We start from the raw sequence: 21,941 nt of genomic DNA, 5'->3' as shown, positions 1-21,941 counted from the left end.
AACTCTGTCCCCATCTTGGTGCTTGCTTTTTCCTCAGGACTCTGACTGTCTTGGAGATTTTCATTTATGGTTCTGACACCTCAGTACTCAGTCTCTCTTGCTCCTCTTCGTCTCACAGCCCTCCATTCCTCTCTTGGTGTTCTTCTCTCAAGTCTCAAATCGAGTGTTGGTGTCCTTCTATCAGAGTTCAGAATCTCTTGGTGAACTTTCGCTCGGAGTTGGACCTTCACTTGACTCTCTTGACATGCTTCCCCCTGGGCTCTGACTCTCTCTTGTACTTCCTTCAGGGTTCTGACTCACTTCCGGGGCTCCACATTGATGCCATCCTTTTCTTGGCCCATCCCTCAGGACTATGATGCTCATCAGGCATGTTATTGTGGTGAAAGTCCTGAATGGGTTATATCCAGTTTGTGTCTGGTGGGAGATGCTTGATTGAAGGTCTAGGTTGAAGTCCTTATCTTTTGTTTTTAAATGTAATTCTACTTATTTATTGTGTGCATTGGTATTTTTCCTACAAGTATTTTTGTGTAAGGGTGCCAGATGCCTTGGAACTGGAGCTATACACAGATGTGAGCTGCCATGTGGGTGCTGGGAATAGAGCCAGTGTCCTCTGGAAGAATAGTCAGTACTCTTAACCATTGAGCCATCTCTCCAGCCCCTGAAATCGTTATCTTGATTGAAGTTCTTGTGTTTATTGAAGTCAGTACCCGAAGTTCTGGCAGGTGTGTCAGTTGAAATGAAGCAAGTAAGATCCAGTGTACTTGAGTAGGTGTCGTCCATTTTCTTTTTGGAGACTTCAGAGATTGCTGTCAGGCAGGTCTTCATTGACTGTATGGGACTCGAACATAAGTGTCAGCAGAGAAATGTTTGCTTGTGTATGTATGCATACCAGGAAAGGCAACCATGGGAAAATAAGAATTATGTGATGGTGTACACCTTGAAAGAAAGAGTCAAGAAAAGACAAAAGACAGTCCCCAAATTCTCCTCTTATTCTGTATTATATAAATTGGATTCTTGATATAATACAGAAACTCTAATGTTTAGTTAAACAACGTGCTTGGATTAGAGGAGGAAAGCCAAATGCACCCCTAAGTCCAGCATTGATTTAAGTGAATATGGACTAGGAAATAAAGAGAAATGGAGTTCCCTGAGAGACAGCTGTAAGTTAACCATATGGCACATTCCTTTTGTTTGAGGGTTATAGCTACCTTATCTTATTAAGTATCTAACCATGGAGTGACCTTTGACTTCTGGAGACGAGTTTTCCTGTGAAGATAAAAGCAAAACACTTCTCTTTCCTTTGGGAGGTTTCTATACAATTTATGAAATATTCCTTGGTATGTTACCTGTCATTCTTCCTCATTGAGAGGTTTTTCCGTTTTCAACTCGAATCTTGATTAACTTTCATGGTATCCAAATTTTTCCTTCTCCTGTGGAAACAAATTCGAAACCCCTTCCTCAATGGAACACATGTTCTGGATTCCATACAGAAGTCAGTACATCTTTGAAGTATACTGTAGGGAGCCGGTTCCTGCATTCTCCATTACAATAATGGTGCCTGAAGACACCAAGATGTAAATTACTTCACAGGCGCTGGGTAATCTCCATTCCTTTGATCTCTGCCTATCCCGTGGCTCATTTGGCCTGAGGAGCTGAAGCCATTCATAGGGTAACACGTCCCAGGCGGCTTGCCAGCCTTTATTTAGGAATGGGATTCTTGGTTCAGAGTCTCCACTCTGGTAAGCTTATGCTCTCCCCTCTCAAGATGCATTAAAGCTTGTCTGCAGAAGGATCTGAGTGTCCTGCGTGTATTTCTTGCCGGCGAGAACATACAGTGCGCGGGACAGTATACTAGCTGATTCAGTTCAGCAGTTTTTTCAGTAGTCCATTGTCTCTTTGCAGCTGTTTGTCCTTTCTCATTAAGAAAGTTAAGTATTAATAACACATTATGTAACCTATGTTTGGGAGGTTTTGTTTACCTAGCCTGTTTGTGGAGCATTTCTTTTAGTGCTCTATTAGAACTCTCTACCACTGCTTATCCTATAGGATTGTGTGGTATACCAGTTACATATTTTATGACATAATATTTGAAAACTGTTCCAATTTAGTGGAGACATATGCTGGAGCATTGTCAGTTTTTATTTGTGCAGGTATGCCCATAATGGCCATCACCTCTAACAGCTGTGTTATAACAGAATCGGCCTTTTCAGAGCTAAGAGCAGTAGCCCATTGAAACACTGAAGATGTATCTATAGTATGATGCACATATTTCAACTTTCCAAATTCTGCAAAGTGAAAGACATCCATCTGCCAAACCTCATTTCTCCAAATGCCCTTAGGATTATAGCTTGCTGGCAATGGAGCTTGATTATAGAATGAACAGGTAGGGCAATTTCTTACTATATCCTTGGCTTGTTGCCAAGTGATGGAGAAGTCCTTTTTCAAACCTTTGATGTTTGAAATTTACATGATGTTTCTTAAGAAATTCTGAGGCTTCTAGCACACTTCCTATTAATAAATGATCAATCTCATCATTGCCTTGTGGTAGTGGGCCTGGCAGACCCGTATGGGATCTGTTATGAGTTATATATAAAGGATTAGTTCTGTTCTGATAGTGTCCTGCAATTGTATAAACAGTGAAGTTAGTTCTGTATTATCAGGAATGAATTCTACAGTCTCAATATGTAACACGACTCTCTCTGCATATTGACAATTGGTAACTATATTAAGAGGCTCTGTAAAATCCATAAGGACCATGCGAATGCATATAATTCTGCCTTCTGTACAGATGTATCCGGACTTTGAACTACTTTACTTACCTCTCCTGATTTATAACCTGCCTTACCTGATTTGTTGGCATCAGTGTAGAAGATAAGAACTCCAGAAATAGGAGTTTGTCTTATGGAAGGATACACATTGTCTTTTTTATGAATTTAATTCTGTCAGTTTTGGGATAGTTGTTGCTAATCATTCCCAGAGAGTCAGTAAGAGCTATTTGCCAATATTCATTATCCTTCTATAAGGAGGAAACTTCCTCATTAGTTAAAGGTACTATAATTTCTGCTGGATCTTTTCCAGTCAGTTGACAAAGTCTTAATTTACCCTTTAAAGTCAAATCAGAAATCTTTTCTATATATGTCTTTAGCTTTTTATTCTGTTTATGTGGCAGAAATATCCACTCCAATATAGTGTCTTCCCTCTGCATCAGAATTCCAGAAGGATATTCTTTGGATGGCAAGATGACCAGAATACAGTCTAAATCAAGGTTTAACTGATCTACATGCGCATCCAATATTCTGTTTTCTACCCATTGTAGTTCTTTTTCTGCCTCAGCAGATAATATTTGTGGACTGTTTAGGTCCTTGTCACCTTTAAGAGCCATTTTTAAATGTTTTAAGTCATGACCTTCTACCCCAATAATTGTCTGTAATTGAGAAATTTCTCCTAGCACCTTCTGAAGACTATTAAGAGTTTGATAACGATCCCTTCTAATTTGCTCCTTCTGTGGCCTGATTCTTTGTAAGTCTATCTTATAACCTAAATAGTTAATAGAATCTCCTCTTTGTATCTTTTCCGGGGCAATCTGTAAACCCCATCTAGGCAGAACTTCCTTCACCATGTCAAATATACATTCCAAAGTTTCCTTATTGGAATCTGATAAAAGAATATCATCCATATAATGATAAATGAGGAATTGTGGAAATTTTTATGAATTATTTCCAAAGATTGTTGTACAAAGTATTGACATAAAGTAGGACTATTTAGCATCCCCAAAGTTAAAACCTTCCACTGATATCTTCTAACTGGCTGTGAGTTATTAAGAGTTGGTACAGTAAATGCAAATTTCTCTCTATCACTTTCTTGTAATGGTATAGTGGAAAAACAGTCTTTCAGGTAAATTACTATGATTGGCCATCCTTTGGTTATTAAGGAAGGTAATGGCATTCCAGGCTGTAGAGAGCCCATAGGCTGAATTACCTTATTTATGGCTCTCAGATCTGTCAGCATTCTCCAGTTACCTGACTTCTTTTTGATAACAAATACAGGAGAATTCCAAGGACTGGTAGACTCCTCTTTGTGTCCAGCCTCTAGCTGTTCCTGTACTAACTTTTCTAGAGCCTCTAGCTTCTCAGAGGTCAAAGGCCATTGCCCTATCCAGACAGGTTCATCTGTAAGCCATTTTAATGGCAGGGTCTTTGGTTCCTCTGAAGGTCTATCATTTGTATTTAGTTTCTGTACAGCCTGGATGGTTGGTAACCATTTCCCATAGCGTCTTACCCGATCTTTTCTACTATCCAGTGACTGTACATAATTTGTATCTGACACTGGAGGGATGTTAATTTGAGTTTTCCACTGCTGTAAGATATCAAGACCCCAGAGGTTTATAGCTTTATTTGCCATGTAAGGTTTTAGTCTCCCTTTCTGTCCTTCTGATCCAATGCAGACCACTGAGCACACACTCTGTTGTACTCTAGATAGAGTTCCAATACCCAGAAATTGTACATTCCCTTCCCTGAGTGGCCATTCCTTCGGCCAGGACTTGTGGGTAATAATAGTGATGTTGGCACAGTGTCAACTATGCCGTTAATAATTTTATCATTAATTTGTACCCTTAAGTGAGGTCGTTTGTCTTTGATTGAGGTCTGCCAAAATATGTGCTTTTCATCTTGTCCAGCCTAATCTGATTCTTTATTGCTAGCCAATCTATCATCTATGGCATTATCATCTTTCACAATAGACGAAGAACTATTTATTCGTCCTGTGAGAGATTGTCTTCCACTGCTACTGGAAATGACCAGACCTTTTTCAATGTGGGGGACTTCTCGAGACCCTCTTTGGAGTTTCCCAGCCTTAACGAGTTCCCTTGCATGAATGAGGGTCGATCTACACTCATTAGTCCAGTGTCTGCCCTTAGCACATCTCCTACACAATCCAGAAGGCAGTGGCCTTTCGAGTGAAGGATCATTAGAATTTCTTTGCCTACAATTTCTCCTTATATGTCCCATTCTACCACAGCTGAAACATCTATTTTCCTGATGCTTCCGTGGATTTCTGGAGTGGGATCTTATACCCGAGGCTCTGGTTCATAGTAGTGATGAACCCTGGCCTCTTGGTACCTATATCGATCCCTGTAAGGTGTTTCTCCTTCCCAAACCCTTCTGTCATCATCTCTGGGACTCTTAATCTCCTGCTGCCTTTTGAAACCTCTTGGGATAGCTTCTCCTGCCCAGATTCCAGTATCTTGCACATTATAGTCAATGTGGGCAAGTATGAAAAACCCATTCTTCTAGCAGAGCTGATCTGATCTTTAAAGGCAAAAGTATTCTTTTGCATATTGGGTTTGCATTGTCATAAGCTATTATATACACAATGAAATGTCTTATTGCTGGATCTGTTACTTGTAAATCTACTGCTCTGGTCAAACCTTATCCCATGTGTTTAATGTTGCTTTCCTGCATAGGGACAGCATATGGTCATCATATACAGTCTGGACCTGTGGGTCAGCATAAATACCTTCTCCCAGGATTTTTTCAAGAGGCACATCATGACCGTCCTAATGGCTTGACGTTCAAGAAGCTTTCCTTCTTCTCTGATTAATGCCTTCCATTCAATGTGACAAGAATTCTCAAGTACAGCCGACACCAGTCCTATCCAATCTGCGGGCATTACCCTGCTAAAGGTGGCCCATGAATGTAAAAGCTGTTTTACGTATGGGCAATGAAGACCATATGAGACAACTGATTCTTTAATATGCTTAAGATCCTTCAACTGTATAGGCTGCCATACATAAGCCACCTGTCCCTGGGAGTGTTTTTTAGTTGGTGGCTTTTCTACAAATATTGCTGGTGTACACGTAATGACTTTAGAATGATTGCAATACCTGTGTGGAGTAGGTGCCTAAGAGTGGAGTGATTCTGTCTCCTTTCCTCAAAACAATCCTTGAGTCTAGCAACGATATCTTCATGGAAAGTTTCAGTCTCATTAATCATGAAAGATTCAAGGCATGAATCCATGAATTGCTGTGACTGCTGTTCTATACGGTTTTCTAGGTGTTTAATAGTTCGTCCCTAGCTAGCATCTGGGTGGCATGGAGACTGCTGTCCCGGAATTGAAATTTAAACTCAAGGTCGTGATTTGCCTCAGCAATCAACCTGATGGACCTTTCTAGTTTGTCAGCTCTGTTCTGTAATTCATCTTGCAAACTTCCAAACTTAGATTCAACTCTATTATGTACCCTCTCATATTTTTCATATTTTCATTGATTTAATGGCATTATCCAATTGTTTAAACCCATCCTGTGTATCTTGCATCTTAGTATCCAGACTACAGGACAGAGAAGCTATCTGAGTTTCCAGTTGGCTACATATATTCTTTAGTTCATCACGGTCCTCTGACCACCTAGCCTCTAATGCCTCTGAAATGGAGCATCTCTCTGCATTTATCTTATCATAAATGTGCTGCATTTCAACTTGGGTAATGGACAGCTCTGCCTGTATCGTACAAGACATAAAGCAAAGCCTATCATCTAGCTTCTGTTCTACATGCTGCATAAACATATCATGGGTCAGTCTGGTCTCCAAAACTTCATTACGTAAAGCTTTCATATCTTGTAGGCAGGTGGTGAAATTAGCTTTATCCCCGTTCCTGAGGACTCTGGCTAGTGATAATACCTGTATTAGCACGCTAACAGCTAGCAAGGCATATAGGTCAATATTCGGCAGATCAACCTCTTCCTCTAACATTGAATTTACATAAGAAGTGAAAATGTTACCAATTGAGACCAATGAGAGATATTAGGCCATATTCACCAGCAGCTTTTACTCCAGATGCCGTAAACACTTGACCAGCAGGTGGCACAGGTGGCAGTTGTTTTGAGTAGGACCTGAAATTTCCTGAAAAAATCCTTATAGAGTGTGTTAAGAACGGATTGGGGGTATGTTTTTACTAGGTATGGGAAAAACCTTCGAATGGTGCCTGGTGGAGACCAAGCTTGGCAGATGTAGCTGGACAGGGGCTCATAGCTGAGCTTATGCGTCGGGCAGCGCAGCTTCGGGACTGGGAGCTATGCGGGTGGACCAGCCACGCAGCTCTTGATTTCGGGCCGCAGGCGTGCACATGCAGCTAGATTTGAGTGAGAGCGTGTGGCTGAAAGCGGCGGGCAGCAGACTTGTGGTTTTTCCGCCAGCAGCTACAGGCCACAGAAACTGTAGCGGCCGGCACAGAAAGGGCAAGCTTGTGTTGATCACAGCTCAGAGCCGCTGGTGCATGCACATGGCTAGCGGTAAATGAACGTGCAGCTGCAGTGCAGTATTGCTGCCTGGAGCAGTAAAACCAGCAGAGAGGCCTGTGGAAGATTTAAACTCTCCCAGCCGGGTGGATGGCAGGCAGCAACTGAGCACAGGGTGGCGAGCAAGGCGGTAACTCACTGTTTTTGCTGGAGGTCGGGTCAGGGTGCAAGGCTGTGGGTTTTCCTTCACTGGCGGGTCGGAGCAACTCGGAAACCTAAAGTGTAGCAGATCCTAAAGCCCTCTCGATTTGCGTAGCTTCTGGGCTGTGGGGCCTTTTCTGGCCTTTCGGCTCCTCAAGCAAAGGTCCTCCCAGAATGGGGCTTGCACGGAGCATGAGTGGGTTGTGGATTTCAGTTGGGCGCCAGGTAAAACGTGAGCCTGTGGGTTTAAGATATCTTTATTGAGATGAATACCAGCCAAACGCAAGCCAGAGCGTGCCCAGGGCAGCTGAGCAGCAAGGCCAGGGAGAAGGGGAAGGAGAAGGGGCTTCGATGTGCTCTGTGGCCTCTTAAGAGCCCATTCGGTGTCATCCTGACCTCACCTTGACCATGCCTTAACAGGCCTTAACCGGCACACCTGTAGCCAACCTCTAACAGGTGTGGCTTACTGTCCATACAGGGTCTTTTCTTTTTTCTTTTTTCTTTTTTTTTTTTTTGATTAATGATTATTGTGGGAGAGCTCAGTCCACTGTAGGCAGTGCCATCCACCCCAGGCAGGTGGTCCTAATAGATATTTTAAAAAGCAGGCTGAGTAAGCCATGAGGAGCAAGCATTCCTCTATGGTCTCTGCTTCAATTCCTTCTCCCAGGTTCCTGCCTTGACTTCCAAGCTTGACTTCCTTTAATGAAGGATGGTAAGCCTTAGGGTAAACTCAACCCTTTCCCACACAAGTCATCGTCATTGTCATAGCAATAGAAATGAAGATGCTGCAGAAATAGACAAATACTGAAATCTGGTCTTAACTGGTTTTTGATCATCTAGACATAAGAAGGCGATAGGGAGCTGGGCAGCTGACTCAATCCATAAAGTGCCTGCAACACAGCCTGAGGACCTGGGTTTAGATGTCCAGCATAATGGTACAAGCTATGTCGGATGCATATCCTGTAACTCCCACATGGGTAGGACGGAGACTGGGAAGTCCCTAGAGCTAATTGTGCAGCCAGCCTAGATGAATCGGGGAACTTTTGTTGGAGACTGTTTTTAAAAGAAAAGTAGCTGAAGAGTGGGAAAGGTCACTTGCTGTTCTTGGAAAGGACTGGCATTGGGTTCCCAGTACCCACATGACATGACAGATCATAGTTGTCTCTAACTCCAGTTCCAGTACCCTCTTTTGTAGCAGGCATGCTACACATACATGTATGCAGGCAAAAACCCATATACATAAAATTAAAATAAAACCAATCTTAAAATGTAAGTCACACAGGAGAAAATGCAGGCATGACCTGGTGACCAGCCTATTTGGCACACTGAGCTTCTAAAAATATGAAGCATGGCACACCATACCCCTGAAGTCAGAGCACTGAATACTGAAGTAGCGTGAGTAGCTGGTAACTGGCCACTAGTGGACTGTCCTGTAAAGTGCTCCTTCTGCATAGAGACACTGGTGGTCTGAGAGCTCACTGTTCACTCTGAGGTAGGTTTCCACTATATAAGTGGTGCAACAAAGTAGACACTGTTCCCTAAACCATCTCCAGAGTGGTTTATCTCATGGCTCTTTTTGGATCCGTGGACATTTCAGTATTGGCAAGGGATGCCCCCGTAACAATGGCAAAGGTGGAAAGTCACCAAAGAAGTCATCCAGTACTAACTTCTAGTCTTTAGATACATGTGCACCCCCACACATGTGCCCACACAACATGTACACATATACACATGTGACAGAGCATATTAATAATGCAGAAATCCATGTTCTTGGAGGGCTTACATTGTGAAAGCACAAACTGCTCTTCCAGAGTTGAAAACTTCTGTCCAGCTCAGCAAAGAATTCACCTGGGTTCCCACAGGTGTTGTCTGTGTCTCCTCACTTCCAAAAATGCCAGTTGCCATTTGTGTCCAAACATATGGTTCCCTGTGGATGTGAGAAACATCAGTGAGGTCTGTTGACAACCAATTAGAGTGGTGGCATTTGCTGCATTGAGCCTTGTATGTTTATCACACTGGGATATTGCATATTTCAAGTAATACATTTTATCTCTGAAGCACTCTCCTTTATAAAGAAAATATTTTTGCTTATGGTTCTTTGGTTCATGGGTTTGGGACTGAAGGTCCAACATAATGGGCTACTCCAAAAAATGCTGGCAATCTTTTACAAGAGGTCTCATACAACAATGATCACTCCTGGCACGACAGTCCAGAAGCCAGTGACACACCCATGAACCAAAATTTTTGGAGTAGTGCATTATGTTGGAAGAATGGCTACCTTCAGTCCCAATCAATCCTTCACTCCCCAACTTCCTGATAAATAGCACCTGTGCTTACAGAAACAGATAACAGCAAAGAAAGAAACATTCCACAGTCAGGTTACTTAGCAACCCTTCCTCCTGCGCACTCCCCCACCCTGCTTGCATCCTGCTTTATCTACACCTGCACTCTCTGCTTCCCTTCAAGGACTCAAGCACAGGGACATTCTGAGGTTTGGTTACCAGGCAACGGCCTTTCCCTGAGGAATCCCCGCCCTGCCAAGCTTCCTGCCTCAACCACTATATAAGGTCTCTGAGAAAAATAAAATTTTGCAGCTTGATCAGAGATCCTGTCTTGCTGTCTGTTTCTTTGTCTCTTGTTCCTACATTCCAGGTCCTTTGAGGTTTGGGTCCTCGTTGCAGCCCTGCTGGCGGGGGCACTGCCATAGCAAAGTCACCTTCTGGTAGATTCCATGAGGCAGGATTATATACAAGAGAAAATGATCACATGGCCAGATAGGAAACAGAGCAGTTTAGGGCCTAGCCTTGCTCTTCTACAGCAATCCACACTGTGAGAACTAAGTAGGCTACCAGGAGAACTGCTTTAAATTTTAATTAAATTTTTATTTATCTATTTTTATGTGTACATATATTTCTTCTACATGTGTGCCCATGCACCCTATGCATGTCTTGTGTCCTTGAAGGCCAAAAGAGGATGTTGGATCCTCTGGACTTAGAGTTACAGATGATTGGGAGCCACCATGTGGGTGCTGGGAATTGAACCATGGGTCCTCTGGAAGAGCAGCCAGTCTTCTTAACTGCTGAGCCATCTCTCCAGCCCTACCTTAATTCTTTTTGAAAGCAGTACTCTCAATGATCTGTTTCCAGTGTCTAAGAGTCTGCTATCTCTTTGCATCACTACTGTGAACTAGGCTTCCAACATTTGAGGCTCGGGGGATACACTCAACCCATATTTATATCATGGCAACCTGGTCCCTAGATCCTCTAGGTACACACAGAGAGAATCTGTGTCCCACCTGGAGACCTCTGGCAACTCCTGGGATTATGTCTGCTGCTGTTGCTATGCCTGCACCTCTGTGCAGATTCTGTAGGTGCTGAGTCCTGGTTCTCCTGGAATCTGATCATAAAATGAAGGTGACAGAACAAGTGGCTTATGCATGAAGGGACATGTCCAAGGAAACAATGAAGGAAATGCATTGTTGAGCAGGCCACCGTTGTAGGACATAGGCCTCACAGCCCTGTGGGAAACTTGTTCAGACTCACCTCTATTGAGAAAACAGATTGGGCAGTATCACCATTACAGTCATCATCTGGAGGTAGTGGGAACCTCTTGGGACATCATTTCCCGAAGTTTGAAGGAGCCATAGTTGCCCAGTTGGGGTGCTGGTTGCCAAGCTTTGCACCCAGCCTTTGAGCATGGCTCTGGCAACAGCTCTACAAGGCATGCTTCTGCTTGGCCAGCAGGAGGTGCTAGAGGGAGCCTTACTCTGTTGGCACCACCTGTCCCTGAGCCCCATGCTAAGCAGGGAAACCCAGTGCCCTGCCCAGAAGGTGCCAACATTTTTATCTGGCAATGGGGAAAGAACCATGATGGGTACCATGACCTGAGAAAGAAACTCAGGCAAATGTCCCCTAAGACACAGCCTCATTCACCAAATTTTCTGCCCTGAAGGAACTGCCTGTGCAGGCAACTGTCAGGTCACCCCCCAAAGTACTAGGAACTGGGAGGGCAGGCAGAATGTCATTGTTTACACAGCTGTCTACTGCAAAAATACCAGTCCTGCTTCCCAGGACCAGGACTGGTACAGCCAGCCGCCCCAGGCACTTGAAACAAATTATCTGTGTTCTTGCCTCCCCGCCCCTGTCTCCCCACTAGGAACCAGCAATGCTCAGGGAGTGGGCAGCCAGGACATGCCTGGGCAGGCAGGAGCCAGTGTAGCAACTGTAGCATTGAGTGAACCTAGAACCAAGACAGGCTCTCCCAAGATGGGCTGGGGGAAGCTGGTGTCCACCCTTACAGGAAGACAATGGGCAGTCAAGACGTAATACGTGGGATTGAAATGAGGGATGAAATGAAGTTGGCCAGAATAAGCTCCCGGATCCCCTCAACTGCCTAACTTTCAAGCAATCTTATAATCTAAATCACAGCTGCCTTTTTGACCCTTTGTGGGGTACTTACTCTATACACTTTGTTTCTCCCAAGCTCTGTTCTGAGATCTGAGACGGCAACTCTTAATCTCTGTTACCTAGGTCAGGGCTCTATGTGACAAGGATCAGGGCCAGTATGTGACCAGGATAAGGACTCAGAATACAAACAAGATCAGAGAGCTCAGTTGTGTGTGAACAAAATCAAGGTGCAGTGTGTGACAAGAGCTGTGACCAAGATCAGAGCTCACCTGTGACCAGGATAGGGGCTTAGGGTGTGACCAAGGTCAGGGCCAGGGTGACCAAGTCCCGGGTTCAAGCATACCTGGAAGCCAGGGTAATCATTATGGATTAATGAGTGATGGCCTGAATTGTGGCCTTTGCTTCATTATCTCAGCATCTTATCTGCTAAAACAAACAATTTCTTTACCTTCTTCAGGTTGCTGGAGAGATCCTATCATTGCCTGCAAAACAAAACCACTCCCGAGGCATCTTCTGGCTGCCAGGACAGCAGCCACTCCCACTCTGTTTGAATATGAGAAAGGTGGCAGTTGCCCCATAGCTCATTTGAGGACACAACACACCTTGAGTCCCTGGCCTTCCGTAGGCATTGCAATATTTTAATATCAACTTTCCCTTTTATAATGGTCGTAGATTCACAAAGAATTTGCAAAGACAGTGTAGCTACATGTTTCCACATTCCCTACCCTCGACTTTCCCTACCCCCACGTTTTAGATTCCTGTGGTCTGTTCATTAAGGTTAATGAATCATCATTTGGCCCATGTTTTTGTGCAATTTTCTTTGGTTTTCCCTAAATGTCTCTTTTCTGCTGCAGAATCCTATTGACAGCCCCTAACACTTAGTCTTCATGACCCCTTAAGTTCCCCCTGGAAAGAGGTGACTAGAGATGTTGCTTGACTTCCTAGGATCTTTGTGAGCAAATGGTGGGATGTCCCTCAGTGTGGTGGGAGGGTTGGGCTGGGGAGGTTGTTTCTGAGAAGATAGGAAGAAGCAGAAGAAACATGCTTTTCTGGTAGCTCCTTGGTTGCAAGGCTTTCTACAGTATTTGATTTAGGTCCCCAGAAAACCAGCTGCCTCCACGTGTCCTTTGGTGTTCCTGAGGCATGCTCTAAAGCTGAACACAGCCACAACTGAGATGCCACCTGGGCTCTTCTCTTTCCAGGCAGGCTGCCACCTAACTAGGTACTTCACGTGGGATTCTCATATATAGATGGATCTCCCCCTCTGGTTGTTAGTTATCATTTTGTGCGGTACTGGGAATTGACTCTTGAGTCTTGTACATGCTAGACAAGTGATCTCCCACTGAGCTATACTCTGGGTTTAGAAACATGAGCCCCCCAAGTGCTGAGAGTGTAGGAACAGGCCACCACATCCAGCTTTTTACCATTTTCTTAACTGCTGGTCCCTCTTGATGCTGAATAACTTCATGTTCATCAGCTGGCTCATGGTGGGCACAGTGTGGCCCAGTCCATTTGAGAGAAGATTACTCTATTATAAAAAAAAGGATTGATGTGCTAACACATGCTGCAACATGGGTGAACTAATGTCGATGTGTTATATGATTCCAACAACATATAACATGCAGAAGAGGCAAATCATTAGGAATGCAAAATAGGCCATGGGTTTCCAAGGGCTGAGGTGGGAGTCTGTTGATGGGACCGGATATGTTTTAGGGGCAGACACAGATGTTGGTGAGAGCTGTGGCTACCCAAGGGATGGAAGGAATAAAGCATGGACATGTAAATTACATCTGAAAACAGATATCTGAATAAAAGTGCCTTGTGCTCATCACAGTCTTCCCTGTCTGACCTCTAAATCAGTCATTTCTCCCAGAAATCTCATTTCTCTCACGACGGAGCAATATCAGGAGTCAAGAGCACTGGGAGGGCATGCTGCCTGTTTGTCCAGGTTATCTATCAGTCTCTCTGTTCAGTCTGCAAGCCCTACCTGGTGGGGCCCACTATTTGCCATCAATATTATTATTGATCTTGATCTTTCAGATTACAAAAAGGGGTTAGGACAGGCCTAACACCCTGCAGTGTGGGTGCATGTGAGTGCAGGTATCTGACTGTAGGTGTCTCCCAAGACCCTATCTCTCCCCTAGGGCTCTTGAACTTACTCTAACTGATCCCAGTATAGGCCCTGCACTCCCAAACTATCCTATTTTTCCTGAGAACAAGGGTCCCCTATTGGGTACCTTGATACAGGAACCACAGGAAACCATCCCAAGCCCACCTTCTCAAATCCCAATCCCAGGATTTATCTGCCAGCTGAAAGCCCCAGCTCACTCAGACTCAGTTTACCCCTTGTGAAGGGAGCAGGGATTTTATGCTGCCTAAGCTCCAGATCGTTCACTAACTAGCAAGGTCACTATGCTCAGGGGCCCGCTTTCTCCTTACTGGCTTGTCAACTATGCCTGAGAGAGGCCCTGGCAGGTCTGAATGGGTCTGGGGGGGTGTGGTTTGGGCTCAGCAGGTGGCAGGCCGAAGATCTGTGGACACACAAGTGCCTGAGTTGTGGCTTCTAAAATGCATTTGGCTCTCACTATCTACCTCTATGCATCCAACTCACCTGAACCAAAACTCTTGGGTGTGTGTATGGTGTATGGGGGGGGGATCTATCTGAACACCCAGGCCTCCTTTGTTGCTGCTCCCTTAACAAGGTATAACAATTTTCACAGCATTTCCACTGGATGGGACATTGTAAGCAACTGAGGGATGACTCATTGTGAATAAGTGGACAGGCATGGGTCATACTTGAGCATCGAGTTAGCTTACACACGGGCTTTAAACTTTGGAAGCTAGCATGTGGAATGAAGCTCTGGGTTGCTGTGCCGGGTCTCCAGCCTGGTTCTCATAGAGTGACTTCAGACACTGTGAGCGGGCTACTCTGCCAAGTTCCCAGCACAGGTAGAAAAGGGCAAGGTGGAAGCCAGGGTCTCAGAGTATACAAGAACAGACCTAGGCCCTTAGTTCACAGGGAGGTCTTGGGCTCTTGACAGGGAGCCAGAATTCTTCTGAAATATACTTGAACTCCTCTGGACTGGCAAAGATGGTTGGCCCATGCCAGGTTCTTTCATTTGCCCTGCACTTCCCATGAGTGGCAGTCCTATCCCCTGTTGGCTTCTGGGAGTGGAGGCTAATGCCAGGCTAGAAAGATAAATGTTAATTATGGACTAGCTAAGAGAGTCTAGGCTATAACTAGCACCCATCCGACTGCATGGCAGTGGGATTCGGGTGGCTCATTAGCTTAACAAGAGGCCTTCACAGATAGCTGCAGCCTCTGCATACCAGCCCAACTCCAGTGGCTCCTACCCTATGGGCATCCTCTTCCCATTGGCAGGCAGTGGAGCACTTCACCCCATGCAGGCTACAGAATCTTTGCCTCTTAAAAGCCCTTTCAGGTTGGTTGGGGCCAGAATTCATCAGTTCCTTCTTAGGGGACACACTGTCCTTGCAGATCTCCAAATTATCTACCCTGACTTGAGAGCCACCCTGTTGACATTGTCAGCACAGAGCTCTTGAGATCCTGGCCTGTTTCTGAGTCACACTGGCTAGTTTTCTTCTTCCATTCAAGATTCCATTCACACTCTAGAGTGCATACGCCCTGCAGCTTCTCCAAGAAGTGCCACTGGCCCCTGGCCCAGCTGCCATCTGGCCATGATCACTTCTATGAATGTGGGTCCCACCACGTGCGTGCACACAGGCACCGTCCCAAGCCCCTGGGCTTGTATTCTGCATCAAGGGTTCCCAGACTGGTACCAAGAAGCTGGCTCATTGCCTAGAACAGGGGTATCAATTTTGCCCACTCCTGATGCCTCTGCTCCCTTTTTTCTTTCACACAGAGCCCCATAGCTTCATGGGTTCAGGGATGGAGAGAGGCTAAGAAGCAGGTCCATCCAGGTTAGAAGGAGAGAAAACAATGTTGTCCTATCAAATCACTTGAGGTGGCAGTGGCAGTTTACATATTCCTGGAGGTAAAATGTCTCCTGTACTGAGGTGCCCATCTGGGGTCCACCCATTAGAAGTGTTAAAATCTACAGGTACAGCCTTGGGTCTACCTCTTTTTTTCTCTGGGGTCCATGCACTTCTGGCTAGCATTTGGTGGTTTGGTCCATCACACCATTCCTACTTGGCTGGCTAGCAGAACAAGGAGACACCAAGACTTGGCAGATAGCTTGATGGCATCCCGGGAAGTTGAGTCCCAACTCCAGACCAGGGAGGGCTGAGGCTGCTATGTGCCACTGGACCCTGAAAGCTCACTCACAATCCTTCCCACATGTAGGATGTTCCAAGCTCAGAGGGGGCATGATCTGGTGAGGTGGGTAAGCAGAACAGTGGCTAGAGAACACCAGGGGTCACAGCCAACACTACCTTTGGTATGCAGCATATGAAGGCCCTTGTGACAGGAAGCTGGTCAGAGACCAGATCCCCACAGTTCTCACAGAGCACTCTGTAGGCTCCTGACAAAGGTCAGTTCCTCTTTGCCATTTAGAGGCTGAGAAAAGTGGGAACAAATATGCCCCAAACCATGAAGGTTCTAAAGAATCTGAGAAACCATTCAAATAAGACTGCAGAGCTGCCTGGACCACATGATGTAAGGTCAAAGTCTGACTCTACAACCCTGGTGGGGAGGTGAGAGAGTCAGTTCCCTACCCCCAGGAGCAGACTCCAGCCTCCCTTTCCTGGGTATGCAACCTCACTTCCTTCCTTTGCTCCACCACTATCCTTTGTCACTCGCAGCCCAGTAAGGCCCCCAGGATCTTTATTCAGACCCAAGGGAGACAGAAAATAGGCTCTTGCATCTCTAAACCTCTAGAAGACATCTAGAAAGGGTTCTGGGGCTGTGTAAGCACCTCCTAGGCACAGGCCAGAGCAGGGCCTAAGAAGAATTTTTTGATAAAGGTGATTTTCCTGAGAGGGTATGTTCTGGGCACAAGGATGGGCCTGGATGAGGGTCTAAAGGTACAAGCATGCCCCATACTAAGGGCTGAGGGAGTCAGAATCCACTTGGACAGACACATAAAGCAGGGGAGACCAGGAGGTCTAGGCATGGAGAGGCCTGGGCAGGGGCAACCATAGAATGGGACAGGAGAGATGGTAAGAAATGTGAGATCCCATCTCTCAGCCTCAGACTTCATCAAGACCCATAATATAAGTACAAGTCATTTCCTGTCTCCCCTGGGAACCCTGGGCTTTGCACAGCTCCCAAGGTGGGATCCAGATGCAGGGATGGGATATGCACCAGGCTGTCAGTGCACCTAGTCTGTGCCCTGATGAAGCTCCTTGATCCAGATTGGCCTATATAGGTGGAACCTCAGCCTTGACCTCCAGGTTAGAATTAGCTTTTTGACCTGGTCCTCAGGAACTGTACATATATTAAAATTGAAGGGGCCAGATTAGCCCACAGTACTCTAGTTTCTCCCATTAAATTGTGTTTGGTGTCTCTCTGACTGCCTGATGTGAGGGAGAAAGCAGGAGGGGAGGGACTGTGATATTCAGAGACCCCCAGGGGAAAGCCACATTCTTCTCAGACTACAAGACAGGGCTGTCGCTGCAGACCCCCTTCCTTTTCCCTGATGCAGCTGGGGTCTCCTGGTAATTGCTTGAAGAGAGGCTTCTGGCTCTGCACCAAAGGGCAGGTCAAAGGGCACTGTGGAGGTGTTGCTGAGGGAGCCTGGAGGACATGAGTCAGGCCAGCCCTGCCACCCCAAGCTCATCCTCCAGCCAAATTACCAGGTTTTCCCAGGCACTCACTGGCCTTATAAAGGCACCCTCTCCCTGGTGGCTGCCAGTTGCTGGTGGACATTCAAGATGAGGACCCTCCTGGTGGTGTTGCTGCTGGCTGTTGTGTGTACTTCTCTGGGTAAGACACTGGCTGCACCTGGTTTGAAGGGAGGCAAGCAGCCTCTGGGAAGGGTTCGGGAGCATGGGACAGGTGGGGCTTCTGAGCTGAGAGAGAAGGTACCATTTGGAGCACTGGCCTGCTGAGGAGGCTGCAGGGAGTGAGAAAGAGGCTCCTATAGTAGCTCCCTGGCCACCCAAATTCAGAATCCTCTTCCCTTTAGATATTATGTGGTACCTTTCTGGCTCTTTGTGTAGTGGGGGAGTAAAAATTAGAGTGAGAAGCCATAGGTGCAAGAAGGGGAAGTACCCTGGGTACCACTTGTGAGTACTGGGACCTGGGATTTAGCGAGAATGGCCAACTATTCTCCCTCTTCCCAGGATGAGTTGCTCAGGAATGCAGGATTTTGGGTGCTAGAAAAGGAAGGAAGGACATGGGCAAGACAGACTGCATGGGTCAACCTCTCCAACACACTCTGCCCTGACCCTGATGACCTGGTTTAGGGATAGAAATGAGGCCGGGGGTGGGAGGGAGGTACTTCAGCCTGTGATTAACAGTAGAATAATTATCATCTCCAGGATAATTAACCCCATCAGTTTCCCCTGAGCTTGGGGAGGGGGTGGAGGGAAAAGGAAAACAGCCTTGGGCAGCAGTCTAGCCACCAGGTGCTCATGTAGGACGATGGGGGGACAGTGGATGAGGGCTGGAGGCTGGCCTGGAGAGCAAGGAGGAGGTCAGGGTCAGGTTGGGAGATTGCTTAAAACACAAGGAAGAAGCAAGAAAGGTCTCAGATCAAGGACACCAATCAGGAATGGCAACCCTGGAGGCAGGAAGCAGCTACAAGGCAGGAAGGTGGGAGGGCTGAGTCAGAAGGTGGGGACACTGACTGGCTGGGACACTTTTGTCCTCAAGGCTCAGCTTTCCTGAGAGGTTGACCTTATAGCATTCTTGCAGGATGGTGCCTGCTGGAAACTTGTTGGGCCTCTGAAGGCTTAAGGAGAACAGCCCAGGAACTCTCACCAGCTCTTAGGGCAGAGGGTCTCTGAGGACCACAATGAGGAAACGGAGGTACTAGGAGGTTCTTGTCTAGAATAACCTAGGAATGTCTCCCCAGACAAACAGGACTGGGGACTAGTATGCAGAGGTACTGAACGGGAGAGGATAGCCAGGAGACCCTGCCAATGGGGAAGTCATTTTTCCTGAGGGTTCCAGAGATCCTAACCTGACACCTCCCAACTCTGAACACAGGGCCACCACAACTTCAACACTGATGATTCTTATGTGGGAGGTGTGACCATCTAATTCTGTCCAAGCAGGTGTGCATTGCCAAGGACACCTGTTACCTGACACCCATACAGGGAAACTCCTAAAGGACATTCCCCTGCCCCCTGCAAGACACTTCTACCAAACATATCTGCTATTCAGTACCCTTAAATGAAACTCCTACTAGACACTCCTTGCAAGACACCCCTCCCAAAGCCTGGCCACAAAAACATCTGTCCAACAACCCAGCCTTTGCACACAGAACCCCTAGCATGTCCTGTGGCAGCTAAAGGGTCCTTGCAAGTCTCCAAGCTGGCCTTGTCTCTGCAGCCTCACACCTTTGACCGATGAAATTGTTCCCAACCATACATAGAAATCCACCCATGTGGGCTCAGATGTGGGGCCTTGTTGTACCCACTCACAAACCATGTTGCCTCTCAGGAGTCACCATAGAGTAATCATTGTACCTGCTGCCTCAGCTGCCCTTACAGGAGTCTCGCTGCTCACTGAATCAGCCATGCCTAGGTAGCCTGTGTTCTCTCAAGGGTCTGTCAGATTTTGTGACCAATGACACAGTATCTGGAGCTATCCGTCTCTAGAGCTTGCCTTCTCCCTAGCACTTCAGCCTTCAGCCTGGAGGTGTGGGCTGCCAGCAGGCCTTAGGCAGAATGGGGCAGGGTCAGGCTGTTCCTTCCCTCCAGATAAACAGCATCTAAGTGCCGACTGATGCTTAGAGATACAAAGTCATTAGAGCCAGTCTGCCCTGGCTAGGAAGCCAGCTGTCCCTGGCCCTTGAAGCTCCCTTCAGTCCTCTTCTAGGAAGGAAGGGCTAGGAGCCTTGTGCATTAGGAATTTTGTCATTTTGCTATCTGAGAAAGCTGAGAACACTGTTATTCCCATGTTAGAGGTGAGTACAACATGGATTGCAGTAGGGATAGTAAGGATTAGAAATTCTAAATCAGCCCTCTTTATATTGCTTCCTACTGCTCCATCCTTCCCACAATCCACCTTTTCTCCTCCATTCATGCACCTACCCATCAATCTACCTATGTATTCATCTAAACATCCATCTGCCCACGAGCACATCCCTCCATGCACTCTTTCACACCCAACCACCTATCCATCCATTCCTCTGCTCATCCACTCACACATGCATTCATTCACTCACCTGTCTGTCTAGCCATATAACCACACACCTATTCATCAATCCATTTGTCAATCTAGTCATCCATGCTTCAACCTTCTACCCACCCATCTGCCCATCCAACGGTACATACATTCATCTCTCCCTCTATCCATCCATTCACCCCTTCTCTAACCCACCCATCCACACAACCATCCATCCACCCGACTCTTCATATGTATATACATACATGCATCTACCTATCCATCTGATCTCCTGGTTTAGCTGACAAGGCTATTCACTAATGTTCCCAATCTCCTTAACAGAGAGATCAATACAGAGCAGAGAGGGAGCTTTAGACAGAAGACCTTTGAGTCTAGCCTTAGGGTAGCATGCCATCACACCCCACACCGGCCTGTCACTCAAGCTGACACTTTGATACCAACACACACAGGGCCAGAGGGAACAGAGGGAGGAACTCTCAGAATCACTACCAAGAAGTCCCTAGCTTCTCAGACCCTCCCAGAGGGAACTCCTGCAGGGAGAGGAGGATCAGAGCGCATGACCTTGTGTGGGCCACTAGGCAGGCAGCTGGGCACTTAGCCCCAGCCCCAGCCCCAGCCCAGACTGATGGCCTGTGCTTCCCCCCAGCCCGGGCCCTGCACTGCCATGTGTGCTGTGGGCACGAGAACTGCGAGTCTCTCGTGGAGTGCGCCTTGACGGACAAGTTCTGTGTGATCACTCGGTCCAGTGAGTACCCTGGGCCACGCAGGCCCCATCCCACCCCACCAGCATCACACAAGCATTTTCTGGCCCCCTTTGACCTCTTTCCATCCTCTACATCAGAAGCGCTTGGTATCCCCACTCCAGACTCTAGGGACACTATCACTCTCTAGTCCACACTTTAAACTAGGCTAAAGATTAAGTGGGAGGAGGGTTGGGTATAGGCTGGCATCTTAAAGATACCAACATCACACCATGCTCTCCCAGGCGCCTCTGAGCCCTTCCTGCTCACCGAGATCCCTGCCTCCAATCAGTTGGCCATAGCCTCTGCCCCTGGGTACCCTGCCATTACTCTAGAAGTCAATCCTGCCGCTGACGGGTACTCTCCTTTCCCAGGCCAGGCCCTCTCCTTTATGTCCCACTGTGCATCTGGTTCTCTCCTGAGCAGTGGGGCTGAGCTGGGGCCTAGAGCTTGTGTGTTGGGCTACGATGGTAGCTGTAATGGGGTTCAGGCTTGGTGCTGGAGTGTAGCTGGGGACAGGGAGTCACTTATCTGAAGTGTTCCCAGAAGAAAGCATGGGTGTATCAGGGAGGTTGACAAACCTTTCAGACTCTGAGGATCCAGGTGGACAGTGTCGCTCTAGGTCTAGAAGGGTTTGGGGGTACTCTCTTTGCTGTTGCCATTGGAACTGGGTCATGAGGACATTGGCCCCCGTGAATGGAAGTTGCTATGATCACTGGGCAGCTTCTTCCAAGATCCTATTCTGGGACCAGGGGAAGGAAACCAGGTGGCTTCACAGTGACCCTGGTCTGTCCATCACAACAGTTTCCCACAAATCTCAGTGGTGGCACAGGCACTTCTAGCTCAGACTTGGAGCTATCCCTATTTTATGAAGAGGTTGTGTCCTGGTGGAGTCACGCACTCACCCAGCCCAGACCCTATGTGATACTCCTGTCCACACCCTGGCTGGTTCTTATGCTGCTTGGCTCAGAGGACTCTAGGAGGAAACATCATATACTCCTCCACTGCCTCCAAGACCCTCCTCACTCTGCAGCAGAGCATCCTTCCCAGAGGCAGCTGCCTTTAGTTAACCAAGTAATGCTGCAAGAGGC

General features: G+C 46.7%; 1 protein-coding gene across 1 annotated transcript in view; it reads left to right on the top strand.

The window, feature by feature from the left end:
- Nucleotides 1–21,941, top strand: part of LOC113834493 (lymphocyte antigen 6D-like) — a 34,064-nt gene that overhangs the window by 8,940 nt on the left and 3,183 nt on the right. The window contains exons 4-5 of the mRNA XM_035440670.1: nt 12,293–17,740; nt 20,757–20,855. Of these exons, the coding sequence (XP_035296561.1) occupies nt 17,689–17,740; nt 20,757–20,855 (151 nt within the window). The 5' untranslated portion in view covers nt 12,293–17,688. The remainder of the gene's footprint in view (nt 1–12,292; nt 17,741–20,756; nt 20,856–21,941) is intronic.

This window comes from Cricetulus griseus, chromosome 2, assembly GCF_003668045.3.
Source record: "Cricetulus griseus strain 17A/GY chromosome 2, alternate assembly CriGri-PICRH-1.0, whole genome shotgun sequence".
Taxonomy (NCBI): Eukaryota; Metazoa; Chordata; class Mammalia; order Rodentia; family Cricetidae; genus Cricetulus; species Cricetulus griseus.
Note: the sequence above shows the minus strand (reverse complement) of the source record. Positions and strands in the feature narration are given on the sequence as shown.